This window comes from Acipenser ruthenus, chromosome 60 (assembly GCF_902713425.1).
Source record: "Acipenser ruthenus chromosome 60, fAciRut3.2 maternal haplotype, whole genome shotgun sequence".
Taxonomy (NCBI): Eukaryota; Metazoa; Chordata; class Actinopteri; order Acipenseriformes; family Acipenseridae; genus Acipenser; species Acipenser ruthenus.
In genome coordinates this window covers 4,184,936-4,200,413 of record NC_081248.1, presented here as the reverse complement: position 1 = coordinate 4,200,413, position 15,478 = coordinate 4,184,936, and the positions used below count along the sequence as shown (strand labels likewise).

Sequence of the window (15,478 nt, the reverse complement as noted above, 5' to 3'; positions counted from 1 at the left end):
GACTCTGCAGCAGCCACTGACTCCCTGTGTGTGTGTGTGTGTGACCCTGAGCAAGTCACTGAACCTCCTTGTGCTCCGTCCTTCGGATGAGACGTCAAACAAACGAGCTCCTATTGGAAGTGACTCTGCAGCAGCCACTGACTCCCTGTGTGTGTGTGTGTGACCCTGAGCAAGTCACTGAACCTCCTTGTGCTCCGTCCTTTGGATGAGACGTCAAACAAACAAGGTCCAATTGGAAGTGACTCTGCAGCAGCCACTGACTCCCTGTGTGTGTGTGTGTGTGACCCTGAGCAAGTCACTGAACCTCCTTGTGCTCCGTCCTTCGGATGAGACGTCAAACAAACGAGCTCCTATTGGAAGTGACTCTGCAGCAGCCACTGACTCCCTGTGTGTGTGTGACCCTGAGCGAGTCACTGAACCTCCTTGTGCTCCGTCCTTCAGGATGAGACGTCAAACAAACGAGCTCCTATTGGAAGTGACTCTGCAGCAGCAGCAGCAGTTGTTGATGATGCAGAGTTCACCCCCTAGTCTCTGTAAGTCGCTTTGGATAAAAGCGTCTGCCGAATGACTCATTGATAATGAATTCATTAATAATGTAACAGGGTGACCCTCCTCACTTTATTTAGGCGCATTTGATTTTATTATTGTAGTACATTCACATTTTGATTTGTCACATTTGATTTAATGTTAGTCAGTTTGTTTTATTTTAACATGTTTATAAAGCACGTTACTTGGTAGTTCTGCACAGATTTCACTGGCACGTTGATGCTCTCCTGTTCGCATTGTTTTTAATATAAATTTTAACATTAGAACCGTCACGGTTAAAACATCCCACATATAAAGCAGTACTTCAAAAAATGAACAACTAGAATAAACATTTCAAAAGAAGCTGGTGTGTAAACAGCTATATGCACATACAAAACTGCAGAAATGAAAGTAGTTTTTAATTTAAAACTGAAGTAACATATCTTTTGTGTTGCGTGTGTGTCTCTCGGTGCAGCACTGAATCCAGGTTGAGCTGCAGCACTCTGCTGCTCTGGCAGTTTTCTGATTGAAATGTTTCTTCCGAAACTCTGTGGGTAGCTTCAAGATGAAATCTCTCCTAATGATATTTTCCCTGGTGCAATCTATGTACAAATCAAATGAACTGGTGGCTTCCACGTCCAGTAGAGATAACAACAGGCTTGTATACAAAAATAAAACAGAATATTGTAAGTCAGTGCTGAAACACGGTCCTGAAGAGCCTCTATCTAGTGAGTTTTGTAGGTCACCCTACATCGCTAATTTCTAAAGACTGGGAACACATGGACGTTATTGATCAATTAAGCAAATAACTTGTTCAATTAAGGAAACTCTGGTCATTGGGCCAGTTTATATGCTGGGAAAATGTCATGACTTGTTTACTGTCATGACTTATTTAAGGTGGTACGGTCTGGATTACAATTTTAGTTAGCTTTGGTTTATGTTTAGTTTATGTTTGAATACAAATGTAATACATTATACAAAAATCAAATACAACATGAAGTTTCAAAGCAGGAATTGTTTTTTTTTTTGTTTGTTTTTTTTTGTTTTTTTTTAATAATTTAGTCGTCGCCAATTATTTTTACCCCGGTTTTCACCCCAATTTAGCATGCCCAATTATTATCTGTATCCCCGGCTCACCGCTTGCAACCCCACCGCCGACTCAGGAAACGGAGGCTGAAACACGCGTCCTCCGAAACGTGCTCCTTCCAAGCCGTCATTTTTCGCACTGCAGATCCACAGCAATGCTACCAGACCTATAGTGCAGGAGACAACACAGATCTGGCGGCTCCGCTGCAGAGCCACAGGCGGTGAGCCGTGGATTCCCCTGCCGACCTAAGCCCTCCCTACCCGGGCAGCGCTCAGCCAATTGTGCGCCGCCCCCTAGGAACTCCCGGTCACGGTCAGCTGTGACATAGCCTGGATTCGAACCTGCGATCTCCAGGCTATAGGGCACATCCTGCGAGGAGCGCCTTTACTGGATGCGCCACTCGGGAGCCCCCCAAAGCAGGAATTGTTAATAATTCAGCCGTACCATCTTAAATAAGTCAAGACAGTAGACAGATAAGTCATGACATTTTCCCAGCCAGTAATCCAAGCCATTGAGGGCTGAAAAGGGAAGTTCATTTTTTGTACCAAATGATCTCCAAATGACTTAATTTAATAAATCACCTGCTTAATTGATCACCATGAAATTGTTCCAGGTGTTAAGACTACTGCAACTCCCTCCTGACTGGCCTCCCTGCGTCCGCCACCCGTCCGCTCCAGCTCATCCAGAACTCTGCTGCCCGCCTGGTGTTCTCTCTGCCTCGCTTCGCCCACGCTACTCCACTACTCCGCTCGCTCCACTGGCTCCCGATCACCGCTCGCATCCAGTTCAAGACTCTTGTACTAGCCTACAGATGCCTTGACCAGACTGCACCCAGCTACCTCCAGACCCTCATCTCTCCCTACACCCCCACTCGACCTCTCCGCTCCGCCTGCACTAGAAGACTAGCTCTACCTCCACTACGCTCCCCTGCCTCCAGAGCCCGCTCCTTCTCCACCCTCGCTCCGCAGTGGTGGAATGACCTTCCTACAGATGTCAGGACTGCCCAGTCCCTGACCACATTCCGGTGCCTCCTTAAGACTCACCTCTTCAAACAGCACCTGTAGAACTCCTCTGTTTGTATCCTGGGACACTATCACCCTTCATGTAAATGTGCTTTATTTTGCTCTTATCTGCCCCCTATTTTACTGCATTTAATCCTGTACTTCAGAATACTGTAATCTGCCAAGTGTTTAACCTGTAGTATTTTGTATTTAATCATATCCTGATGTAACTATCACTATTTAATCATATCCTGATGTAACTATCACTATTATCTGCTGTATTATTGAATTGTGGTTTGTCACACTTGTACTTTGCTTGAACAAAAGTTATTGTATTTCTTGCTCTTATTGTATTACTTGTATTGTAACACTTGAAATGTATTTGCTTACGATTGTAAGTCGCCCTGGATAAGGGTGTCTGCTAAGAAATAAATAATAATAATAATAATTAAAGGCTACCTATAAAACCTGCTGGATAGGGGCTCTCCAGGACCGGGTTTGGGCAGCACTGTTGTAGGTTATATTCAAAATAAAAACATGTATTGTAAAAGGCAGTCAAAATGATGGCTCTGGTGGTTCTAGGTAGAGGGGATTATAACTTTTTTTTAATTTTTGCGATTCTGAATTTCAAACGCCATCAGGGTATTTAATACATGTATTTAGAAATAGTCAAGAACAGACAACCATGTATCTTTCACAGACGCAGAGTCATTTACATTTTAAAAGTTAAAGCAGTCAAGATGACTGCAGTGGCGGTTCTAGTGTTAAACCTTTATTCATTATGAAAATATGAACCCTTTATTTGACAAACTTGAAGTTAAGGAAAATATGTATGTGTGAAATCTGTAAAGTCTGTACATTTTCTTAAAACATAATTAGTTAACAGTTCCGTGTGTTAAAAGGAGTGTTTTTTTTTTTCTGGAAGTTAAATGTAAAACGCTGATTTTGTGATTTGTAGTGAATTTAATGTTAAATATCTCATTGCCTGTTGTTTTTTTTTTCTTTTTTGAAGATTCGGAACATCTGTAATTATATGTACTAATAGTTGCATTGCAAAACAATATTACATCTCAAAGTTTGAAACACTTATATTTTAACTACTAGGGTAAACGTATGATCACCATTTACATTATAATACTTATAGAGGTATGATGTAACTTAAGAAAAAGGATGGTGAGTAAGTAGATTCAAGAAACTGCACAGAGTCCTTTTCTTCAATCAGTTGTTAGGTTTATTGAAATATGCAGGGAGTCTGGTCCCAGGTACAGGACAAACAGAGTACTCGTTCTTACAATTGTTGCATGACATTAAATACCCCTCTGTATAGATGGTCCACCTCCTCTTTCTCTAACACTTAACCAATAGAAAAGGTACAACACATTATCCTGTTACCATATATTTCATTTAGTGTGTGTGTGTGTGTGTGTGTGTCTGTGTGTCTGTGTGTGTAGTCTAGTGTGACGACCTCTGAACTCAGTGCATTCTTCAGACCCCTGGTGCCCCAAAAAGGTCCATACATCTGGTTTTTGTCATCTTCCTTGTTCCTATCTCTCCGTTTTGCCTGAGACCCTTTGAGTCCAGTGGCATTATCTCTTATTCTCCCTGTGAACCTTTGGGTCCAACGGCAGTCCCTGGGAGCCTTTTAGCTCCTTTATGCTTTGTATTCCCAAAAGTCTTAGAGCCTGGCCCCTTCTGGTCCACAGCATTATTATCTTGTTAGCTTGCAGTCAATGTTGGGCAAGAAGCTTGTAGACACAAGGTCTCTTATCAATTGTTAGCAGTACATGCAATTTGAACCAAACAGTCTGCTATCTGCAATATTAGTCTCTTTTCAGAAAAGAACACCAGTATAGCTCTGCCGGTTCACATGCGTAGCAAACTGCTAATCAATTCTCGATCCATGTTTTCCAACAAGGTAGATATTAGAAACAATATTAAAGCAGATGGATCTCATTAGTTTCCAGTAGAATAAGCTTAGTTGGTGCTTATCTTGGCGAGAGCTGAGTCCACTATCAGCATGAAGTTTGAACACACACTTAATATTTTACACAGACATGGCAAATTGCAAACTCTATTGCACAACATGTTTACAAACTAATGTAAACTATACTTGCTGTTGAGTTTACAGATTTGCAAACCTAATGTCCAAATGGTTTGCAATGGGTGTAAACCTGTGTAAACTGTATGTCTACGATGGTTTACGTAAAGTTTATACAGATTGTAAACCTTAAATTGTATTGCATAAGACGCTGTTGCTTTCACGTTGTTAGAATAATGAAGCTTAGCTTTGAAAAAGGGTGGAGACTTCTCAATGAAGAAACCTCAACAAAACTTTGTAGTCTTTGTAGTTATTATTGTGCTATTAACATTGTAAAATATAAAAACGATAGAAACTTTATTTCGAAAAAAAACTGGACTTTATTTATTAAAATGAGGTAAGAATGCCACACCCAGAGTGAAAAACAGAGACATATTTTGTTTCTATTATCATCTGACCAAAACATACAAAAAGACAGGTTAGAAAAAGTAGATCAGCTTTTACCATTAAAAAACATGATACACACACATATATATAATATATATATATAGCTACACAAGGATAAACCCAAATTCATATAATACTCAAACCCATTTTTCTGCTATGATTAAAAAACATGAAATATCTCATGCTGTGGCTATCTGAAAGACAAAACCCCAGACACTTCCCCCGGCTTCTAACTATTTAAAATCTGACAAGAAATAAGACACGGGATAATCAGGAGAATCGATCCCCAGGATCTGGCAGGCGCTGAGCAGCTGGAGCCTCGCGGCGTCTCTATCCTGGCTCTGACAGGCCACGTTGCAATAGGGATACTCATACACTCTCGAGATCAACTTGTCCTCCAGCTGGCTGAAATGGATCACCCCTCGGGAGTGCAGGAGACGCAGCACCTCCGAGCTGGCGGTGGTCTTCAGGACTTGGAAATGCTGGGGTAAGATACACATGACCCCGATGAGGTGGCACAGCGGCGGGGAGGCTTCGGGGATCCTGGGGCGGAGCCCGCAAGCCACCATGAAAGCAGCCAAGAGGATGTCGGCCCCGTAGACCACCTGGATCCAATCGCGGAGGCAGTAGCCACCCATCCTGGCGTTGATCTCGATGAGCCTGGGTCCCGTGGGGGTCATCTTCATCTCCACGTTGAAGACTCCGTCTGTCAGACCGCAGCCCAGGCAGCAGCGCAGGGCAGCTTCGACCAGCTGAGCCCGCTTGTCCGGGCGGAGGTAGCTTGGCATGGCGGCGGCCGTCACGGTGAAGCTGGGGACTCTAGTGGGGCCGGTGTCGGAGACGAAGGCGGCCACTTTCTGCCCGTCGAAGAGGACCAGGTCGATTTCGTGCTCCGTGCCCGAGAGGTACTCCATCAGGGTCATGGCATTGCTCCAAGCTAGCCCAGCGCCTGCATAGTCGGTCCCTTCCCGGATGTCGTTGGAGATCTTCTCTGAGTGGGCTTGGCATTCTTCCGCAGAGTTGACACATTTCGATCCCACCGCCCCGGCCCCGTACTCCAGTTTCATGACGGCCGGGAAAGAAACGAGCCGGGCTGCCTTCTCCAAGTCGGCGCGGGACTCCACGTGGTAGCAGGGCACGGCGTAGATGTGAGGGGAGGGGGTCCAAACGGGGCGGGAAGGAAGAGGTAAAGGTAGAGGAGAATCCGGGAAGAGACCGGAAATTCTATCCACGGGTGTGGCTTTTTCCGACGAGGGATCCCGGATGGGATTGCCGGACAGCTTGGTGAGATTCACTCGGTTGTCAGCGATGTCAGAAATTGTGTTGTTGGAATGAGAAGCAGGAGGAAAATCAGCAATGGTGGTGGTGGTGGTGGATCCGTTTGAGGGCTCCACGGATCGGATCAGGGAGGAGAGGCGAGGAGAGGAGTAGCAGCAGCCGAGAGTGGGTTCTGGGGATGAGAGGGGAAAGCGAGGGCGAGGAGGAGAGCTGGTGGTTTTGGGTTCCAGGAAAGAGGGTGGCCGGAAGTCGGCCAGGCTGGGTTCCACAGGGGCCCCGTCCAGTAGGCAGAGGTGGGTTTGGCTCTTTTGTCTGGCGGTCCGCACAGCCAGGGTGGGGCTGCTCCGGAGGCCCAGTCGCTCGCAGACCAGAGCCACCAGTACCACACAGTCGTCCCAGAAAGTGAGGCAGCCATCAGGATGTATCCCACGCTCATACAGGGCCTCGCAGATCCGGGAGCAGTTCTCTGGGGCCCGCTTGTGGTCGGTCAGGTCCAGGTGGATGAAGGTGGTGACCAGGTCAGCCGCGAAATGAGTGGGGTTGGACTCCACAAGGTGGATCTGTGTGGAGGAGAGAGGGGGGAACGAGTCAGGAAGAGAAAAGCATGCGAGAGAGAGAGAGAGAGAGAGAGAGAGAGAGAGAGAGAGAGAGAGAGAGAGAGAGAGAGAGAGAGAGAGAGCAGGGTGGAGAATAAGAATGAGAGGAGGAAAGAGAGAGAAGGTTGGAGAAGGAAAGAGGGAGGGAGAAAAGAAAAGAGGGAGAAAGAGCATGGTGGAGGATAAGAATGAGAGAAAGAAACAGAGAGAGAGAAGGCTGGAGAAGGAAAGAGGGATAGAGAGAAGAGTGGATGAGAATAAGGAAGAAGGGGGAGAAGAAGAGAGAGAGGGAAAAAGAAAGGAAGAGAAAGTGGCAGAAATAAAGAAAAGGGGGATAGAGAGAGAGATGGGGAGGAAAGCACTGTAACCACCCTAACCCCGAATCACCTTCAGTCCGAAGTCTCTCGCTGACTCCCACACAAAGGTCTCGCAGAATCCCCCCGCGCCGATGATCAGCAGGTTCCGCCCCTCCATGATGTAACGCTGGGAGCGGTTGAGGGGCGTGTGCAGCAGAGCCCCGCCCCCGGACAGGAAGAGCCCGCAGCTCTCCAGGCAGCGAGACGGCTTGAGACCCAGGCAGAACGGGGTGACCACCTGACCGGAACACGAGAGGAGCATGTCTACTCCTGAGGGAGAGGGAGAAAGTGAGAGGGAGAGGGTTAGGGTTAGATGGAGAGGGAGAGGAAGAGGGAGATGGAGAGGGAGAGAGAGGGGGAGGGAGAGGGTTAGGGGAGGGAGGAGAGGGAGAGAATTAACTAATTTTGCTTCATAAAGTCAAATGAAACCTGCTGAACAATGTTACGTTAACATATTGAACTACATGCCAGCGCTTTGTAGTTTTCCATATACTTAATGAAACAAAAACTGACAAATTGAAAAAATGAAATACTACTGAAATACATACAACTAGATTACTCCCTCCTCCTTCCCCTTTTCATGCACCCTGATTGGCTCACCAATCATGTCCGTCTGCGCCGCCCGGCCCCCCCGTTGCTCTGGAGACAGCCCTGCTTCCATCTCCATGGCGACGCGGAGGCAGGTTTCAGCAGTGCTCTTCACCTGGCTGTGTATGCTGGAGCACTGGGCCGGGTCAGAGAGGCCCCAATCCTGCAGAGTGGTCTCTAGAGACTGAAGAGGGGAGGAGCCATGCCGAATAGGACTGTCTGAACGGCCCACACTGCACACCAACTGAGAGAGGAGAGAGGAGAGAGAAGAGAGAGGAGAAGAGAGTGGAGAGTGGAGAGAGGGGAATGTAGGAGAGAAACAGGTTAGGGTTAGGGTTAGGGTTAGGGTTTTCATTCTCCCTCCTGCCACCTTGCCCTCTCTCCTTAGCCCTCCCTCTTCTCCTCTCCCTCTTCTTCCCTCTCGTGCTTCTCCTTATATGCTCCAATCCACATCTCCTGGCTTCTCCTCCCTTCTTTCCCCAGTTCCCAAACCTGATTCCCCTCCTCCTCCTCCCTTCTCCCCCTCTCACCTGGTTGAGCAGGGGCAGTCCCTCGGGAGAGCGGGTCACCACGGCACACATCCGAAAAGAGAGGTCAGGACGAGGGACATTCATTCCTGAGAGAGAGAGAGAGAGGGAGATGGAGAGGGAGAGGAGAGAGGAGAGGAGACAGGGGAGAAAGAGAGATAGATAGAAGGGGAGAGCGGTGAAAAGGGAGAGAGGGATAGAGAGGAGAAGGGGGATAGGGAGAGATAGAGAAGAAGGTGGAGAGGAAAGAAATAGGGAAATTATTATAGAGGGGTCTGATTCAAATCTCCCTTTTTTTGCATTTTTTTTTAAAATAATAATAATAATAATAATACATTTGCGGCTTTATTTTCATAGTGTTTCCTCTAATGGGATGCAAAACACAAAACGAGATGTGTTTTGTAAAAATTAACAGCTGTTCTACCTCTTAATCAGAGTTAATTACAGATTACAGAAAGCACTTTGAAAATGCAGCCCCTTCAGTTGTTTCTGAATCTTTGTATTTTAATGGGTTTTAATGCATTTCCCAGGCGACAGGGATACACCTGAGAAAGGGGGTGCTTTATATTTCTCTTAAATGGGTGGTGGTGGGGGGGGGGGGGGTAACTTGATAAGAATTATTGGATGTGTCACAATATGGGAGTTTTGTGGATGCCTGCCTGTCTGTCTGTAAAAACGAGCTCCTATTGGAAGTGACTCTGCAGCAGCAGCAGCAGTTGTTGATGATCCAGAGTTCACCCCCTAGTCTCTGTAAGTCACTTTGGATAAAAGCGTCTGCTGAATGACTCATTTATACTAATATGCTGTAGTTGTTGTGTTGGGTGGGGAGGGGGAAGGGGAAGTTATTTTTGTTGGGGGTGTGGGGGGTTCCTCCCTCCCTCCTCTCCATCCTCCTCCTCCTCTTACGTCTGTACATGTCCCAAGTCTGAGTGAGAACAGGAGACACTGGAGACATGGTGGGACAGAAGGCCTCCAGCAGCACGGTTTCTCCTTCCTCCAGCAGAGGCAGCAGTGAGCACACCTCCCTACGGACCGCCTCGCAGTCCCGCTTCTCCAGGAACCTCACCGGCCGATTGGACCCGCTCCAGCGCCCCCCGCTGGGCTTTAGCACCACCTGCAGGGTGGGAGGAGACATGACACCCCTCTGAGGAAACGGTCTGGAAATGCATTACCCTGACAAGATTTCATATAATTTGTTATACTGTGTATTTAAAAAATGATTAGAAGATTTACCTTTAAATCTTAAGAATAACCAAGTGCCTCTACCAATAAGCTTCAGTAAATGTCCAGAAACCATAAATTTCTTTATAATTCCAGACATTTATATATATATATATATATATATATATATATATATATATATATATATATACACACACACACACTATCTGAACATGATTTAAATCTTTTATTTAATACTTCACAGCAATTCATCAAAATCTGGCATGTTATTCTCAACAGCAAATATTGCCAAGCGATTGGTCCAGTTCTTAACAGTCCCAGGCTATACCTTGCTGTACGGCTCCATAGCCAGAGACTCCAGAAACTTGAGCACCTCTCTCTGCACCAGCTCCCCCTGCCCCTCCCTCTCCGTCAGACTGACCGCGGTGACGGTGGTGCCCTCGGTCTGGTACGAGCGGGGGGGGCGGTACATCAGCCCCAGGGTGGGGGGGCAGCGGACCTGGTTCCTTTCTAACAGAACCCGAGTCAGGAGCGTGTCTCCCAGCAGCTCCGCCAGCCTTGGGGTGCTGCCCATGGGACAGTCTGCCTCCTGGGTTACTTCCTGCCCCTCCTCCCTGCCCACAGGAAGCAGGTAGGTGACGCGGCGGGGGGGGCGGAAGTCCTCGAGGTAGGTGCGGCCCCCCAGCTCGAAGGAGACGCCCCGGTGTAGGAACAGGGAGGAGAGGCCCGGGTGCAGAGGGGAGGGGGAGCGGGACAGCCAGGAGGGAGACAGGCAGAGGAACACGTCACCTGGAGAGGAGTGGGGAGGAGGGGAGAGGAGATAGAGAATGGAGAATATAGAGGAATGGAGGAGAGAGAGGGAGGAGATGAAAGGGGGTAGGATGGGGAGAGAGAAGGGGGAGGGGAAGGGTGGAAGGGAAGAGAGAGGGGAGAAGATGGGGAAGAGATAAGGGGGTTGGGGAAAGGAGAGAGGAGAGATGCAAAAGAGAGGGATGGAGTAAGGAGACGGAGATGGGGCAGATGGGAAGAGAGATTAGGAAAAGGAGAGAGAGACAGGGTGGAGGAAAGAGAAGGGAAAGGAGTGGGGAAATAGAATTTGAGGGGAAGAGAGAGAGTGGAGGGAGGGAAGAGAGGAGACAGTATAAGAGTACATTATCATAACTATATAGTTAATACAGAAAATTTCAATAAGTAAATAATGCAGTAATAGCATTGCTATAATAAGAAATCAGAGATGCATTTAAAAACCTTGGAGTTAGCACCCCTTTAAAGGGGGGTGGATCAATGAACTGGTAGGCGCTATAGGGGGTCAGGAATTGGATTTTAACGTCTCTGTAATGACTTGATGTGTTTCTAAGTGTCCGGTGGCTGCCTCTAATCAAGAGGAAAGTGTGCTTTCTCTTGAGCTCTTTGCACGATCCCTCTCTTGCGGTTGATTCGTTACCCGCTCAGAGTGAAACGAGTGGAGAGACAGCTGCTTGGGGTTTGTGTGGATCGCTGTTCTCCACAGAGTCTGAAGAAAAGCAGCGATCAATCAATCAAACCCAAGTAGCTGTTTCTTCACCCGTTTCACTCCGAATGGCTTATAATAAACAGAGGCTTGGTGCTCCAGTGGTTAGAGAAAGGGGTTTGAGACCAGGATATTCAAATCCCAGCTCAGCCACTGACTTCCTTTGTGTGTGTGTGACCCTGAGCAAGTCACTGAACCTCCTTGTGCTCCGTCCTCTGGATGAGATGTCAAACAAACGAGCTCCTATTGGAAGTGACTCTGCAACAGCAGCAGCAGTAGTTAATGATGCATAGTTCACCCTTAAGTCTCTGTAAGTCGCTTTGGATAAAAGCATATGCTAAATGACCAATTAATAATAATAATAATAATAATAATAATAATAATAATAATAATAATAATATGCGTGAGACTTCTCTCTTACCTGGGGCCTCTCTGCCTCCCTCTAGCAGCAGGGAGAGGTATGGCAGGGGAGATCCCATCACACAGATGGTGATGTCTGAATTGGAGGAGACTGGAATAGAAACACACACACAGAGAGACAGACACACACACAGACACAAACACAGTGGTCAAACAAATGAATGTCTCTTCTGTTCTCTGTCCAAACTCTCTCCTCCTATCCCTTGATCTATCCCCCCTTCCTGTGTTATCCCCTCACCTCTCCTCCTGCTCCTTGGTTTAGTATCTTTCTCCTCACCCCTCTCTCCATCCTTTTGCTTGTTCTCTGTTTTAGTCTTTCTCCTATCTCCTAACTTCTACCCTTTACCCCGCTGTTTTCCCCCTTATTACCTCCTCTTTCCCTTCCTCTCCTTTTTCTTCCCTTCCTTACTCCTCCCGCTCTCCTCCTTGATTCAATCTTTTCCCCCAAGCCCCTGCCTTACACCTTGCTCCCTTACCGCTCCCACCCGTCTCCCCTCTCTCCCACCCCTCTCCCCCACCCCTCTCCCTCTCCCCACTCTACCAACCCTCTCTCCTGTCCCCTGTCCCCTGTCCCCTGTCCCCTCTCACCTGTCGCTGGCTCTCTGGTTCGATCTCGTGTCTCAGGCAGTCCTGCCTCACGCAGAGTGTTTTGCAGGAGTTTGTAAAGCTGCCCCACTCTCTCCCTGCCCCTCTCCGCCTCTCGCACCCCCTCCTGGGGGTCCGGCTGGGGGATGATGAGGGGGTGCGGGGAGCCACTCCCAAAAGGGGAAAATTCACAGGGGTGGGGGTCCAAGGAAAGTTGCTGAAAAAAAACAAGGTTCAAACGATAGATTAAACTAGAATCATTAACCCTAACCCTGCTGAGCAGAGATCATTAAAAAAAATCACAAAATCTCAAAACGAATTAATATCACTGAGACTAACTGGTATGAAATCTTACAAAAGTAATAATTATGAGAACGCTGTTCTTTTCACACATCGTAGAATGGACGTCTACGTTGTTTCTAGCTACTACAGTTACTTTCACCTTGTTAGCATAATTAAGCTTAGTTTCCCGAAAATTCAACGAAATATTAATCTCAAATAAGTCTTTGCATTTATTATTTTATATTAACAGATGCGAGGAATAAAAATAAATATGACGTGTGCGTCTGAGAGGGGTGGATAATGTGCAGAAGTGTCTTTTTATGTTTTTCTGTAGCGTTTACAAACTGCAAAAAATACATTATTTTAAGTGACAAAGTCTTCCAGTTCATTTAATTGTTATACACAGTTGTAGTCAAAAGTTTATATACCCCAATGGAAATGTAGAATTTTTAGAAATTTCTCATACAAATAATTATAGGAAAAATCTTTTGTAGCAAAAGTTTTGCTTTTGTGGATGAGGAAAAAAAAAGTTACAAAAATAGATGTCTACAATTAAGAACATAAGAACATAAGAAAGTTTACAAACGAGAGGAGGCCATTCAGCCCATCTTGCTCGTTTGGTTGTTAGTAGCTTATTGATCCCAGAATCTCATCAAGCAGCTTCTTGAAGGATCCCAGGGTGTCAGCTTCAACAACATTACTGGGGAGTTGGTTCCAGACCCTCACAATTCTCTGTGTAAAAAAATGCCTCCTATTTTCTGTTCTGAATGCCCCTTTATCTAATCTCCATTTATGACCCCTGGTCCTTTTTTCTTTTTTCAAGTCAAATTCTTTTATTTATTTATTTATTTATTTTTGCAAAACTCCAAAAACGCTAATTCCACATTTCTAGAGGAGTGGGAGTGAATTATTTTAACTTGGCTCAAAGAACTCTCAAGCTTCAACCTTTAATCTGACCATCCCTTACCTTCACACCAGACATAGTGAATGTTGCAATCACAGGATGGACACTTTCCGGAGAAGGGGTGTGAAGTCTATTTCTCCTCTTCTGTGCTTTTTATGAAAATAAGAAGAGCAAAGAGAATGGGTATTGCACAGCTGCAGTAGTTTCTAATACAATAAAGCTGCTGCAATAACATGGTTCTAGTATAGCAGCCCTGGTTATTAATATCAAATGGAACAGGCTGCCCAGGGATACTAGTCATGTTGTCGAGGCAGAATCACTGGGATCCTTTAAGACCAGACTTGATAAAGTTCTGAGATCAAATACATTTAACCTACCTGATTTTGTAACACTGAAATAAAAAATAATTATACATTTTATTTGTGCATGTTAATTAAAGCACTGCTAAAATATATGATCTTACATGGAATATTGTTTAAAATGTTAAATTAGCTATATACTACGAACACAAACAGGATATATTGAATATATATATGAATCTTGTTAATTTAATTGAATTTATGTACATAGACTGATGAAAGATAGAAATTATAGTAATACTTGTACTGTGATTCTTGAAATGTGATTCTTGAAAAACATCGAGTAGGTTCTGACTACGCAGAGGCAGTAAGCATAATATATACCTTGCAACCTACAGTTATTGCGAGCCAATCACAGAAGCTTAACTCAGTATACGTTGGATAGCAACAGCTTGGAAGATTGAGATGAGACCAATCATATACAACAATAACAACTTATTGAAATTGCAAGCATCCTAAAGTTATACCTATTCTAACTGAGTCGGTGACATTTCTGTGAACTGTCACGGATGCAGCTTGCGGTTGCTAAATAAAGAGTACTTCCTCTTTCTAGCTAGTAGTCAGTATCTTTCCATCCCATATATGGGCCGCTTGCACCTGCTACAAGAAAAGAGGAAACATGCACAATAACAAGTACCAGTGTACGATGTCTTATTACAATATGATACCTAAATTTTACAATGCGTATTAACATTTAAGCCTTAGCATGCCAAACCTAAACAATTACAGCAGTAGCAACAATGTAATTATCCCAGCACATAAGCCTGACCTCTCTCTGTTTCTAAAATTATCCCAGCACAAGCAGGTTTCAGTCACCCTGTTTGCCTGCCAAGGCTAGTTTTTTTAATATAGGGCAGCAGTGTGGAGTAGTGGTTAGGGCTCTGGACTCTTGATCGGAGGGTTGTGGGTTCAATCCCCAGTGGGGGACGCTGCTGTACCCTTGAGCAAGGTACTTTACCTAGATTGCTCCAGTAAAAACCCAATTGTATAAATGGGGAATTGTATGTAAAAATAATGTGATATCTGTATAATGTGAAATAATGTATAATGTGATATCTTGTAACAATTGTAAGTCGCCCTGGATAAGGGCGTCTGCTAAGAAAATAATAATAATAATAATAATAATAATAATAATAATAAATAATAAAGAAAATATTTTCTTGTGAGATACTATAATTAATTGAGAGACTTACCAATGTGGTTTACTTAATTGACCCTGGAGAATCAATAAAACATCTGTCCCGGGATACTGTGGTTCTACACAGTACTATCCAAATATATGACGACATTTTGATCGGTTTATTGAACGATTAAATATGAGACGTTAATGAGTTGGATTAATTATATATTTTTTTGTTGTATGAAATAAAAATAAATAAAACACCTACAATTATATTATATGACGAATATTTATTTAACAGCTGTATCACCTTATTTAATTTAACTCACAACTTCATAGACTTTTTCTCTGTTTCGAGACTTACATCATGCAGTGTATTTATGTATTTATCAATACAGGCTTGAATGAACTCTTGTTTTGTTTAGTGGTTTTTCATTCTAAGTGTATTAAGGAGCAAAGCCAGGTATCTTGCTTCAGAAATCGAGTGTGGCGTTCCACCAGGTGGAAGCCTGGAGGGCAGGGCACGTCGTTTGTTCAATTAAATAAAGAATGTTTTAACTTCATTAAATTCATTAACTATCCGCAATTGCTGCTTCAATAAAGCAGACGCTTATAAAACCAACATGTTTTTTGGGGTGTCCCAGTTCGGCATGGCTGGTGCCTTTAAAATCCC

The 15,478-nt window shown here is 44.9% G+C and overlaps 1 protein-coding gene across 1 annotated transcript; it reads right to left on the bottom strand.

Moving 5' to 3' along the window:
• Positions 1 to 5,013: 5,013 nt before the first annotated feature.
• LOC117409973 (carnosine synthase 1-like) lies at positions 5,014 to 13,469 on the bottom strand. The gene is made up of 9 exons (XM_059018544.1): positions 13,390 to 13,469; positions 12,144 to 12,357; positions 11,557 to 11,646; positions 9,954 to 10,414; positions 9,350 to 9,557; positions 8,447 to 8,532; positions 7,929 to 8,160; positions 7,360 to 7,598; positions 5,014 to 6,936 (listed from the first exon to the last, which is right to left on the bottom strand). The coding sequence occupies exons 1-9, from the start codon at positions 13,402 to 13,404 to the stop codon at positions 5,332 to 5,334; spliced, it is 3,150 nt and encodes a 1,049-aa protein (XP_058874527.1). The 5' UTR covers positions 13,405 to 13,469; the 3' UTR covers positions 5,014 to 5,331.
• Positions 13,470 to 15,478: the final 2,009 nt, after the last annotated feature.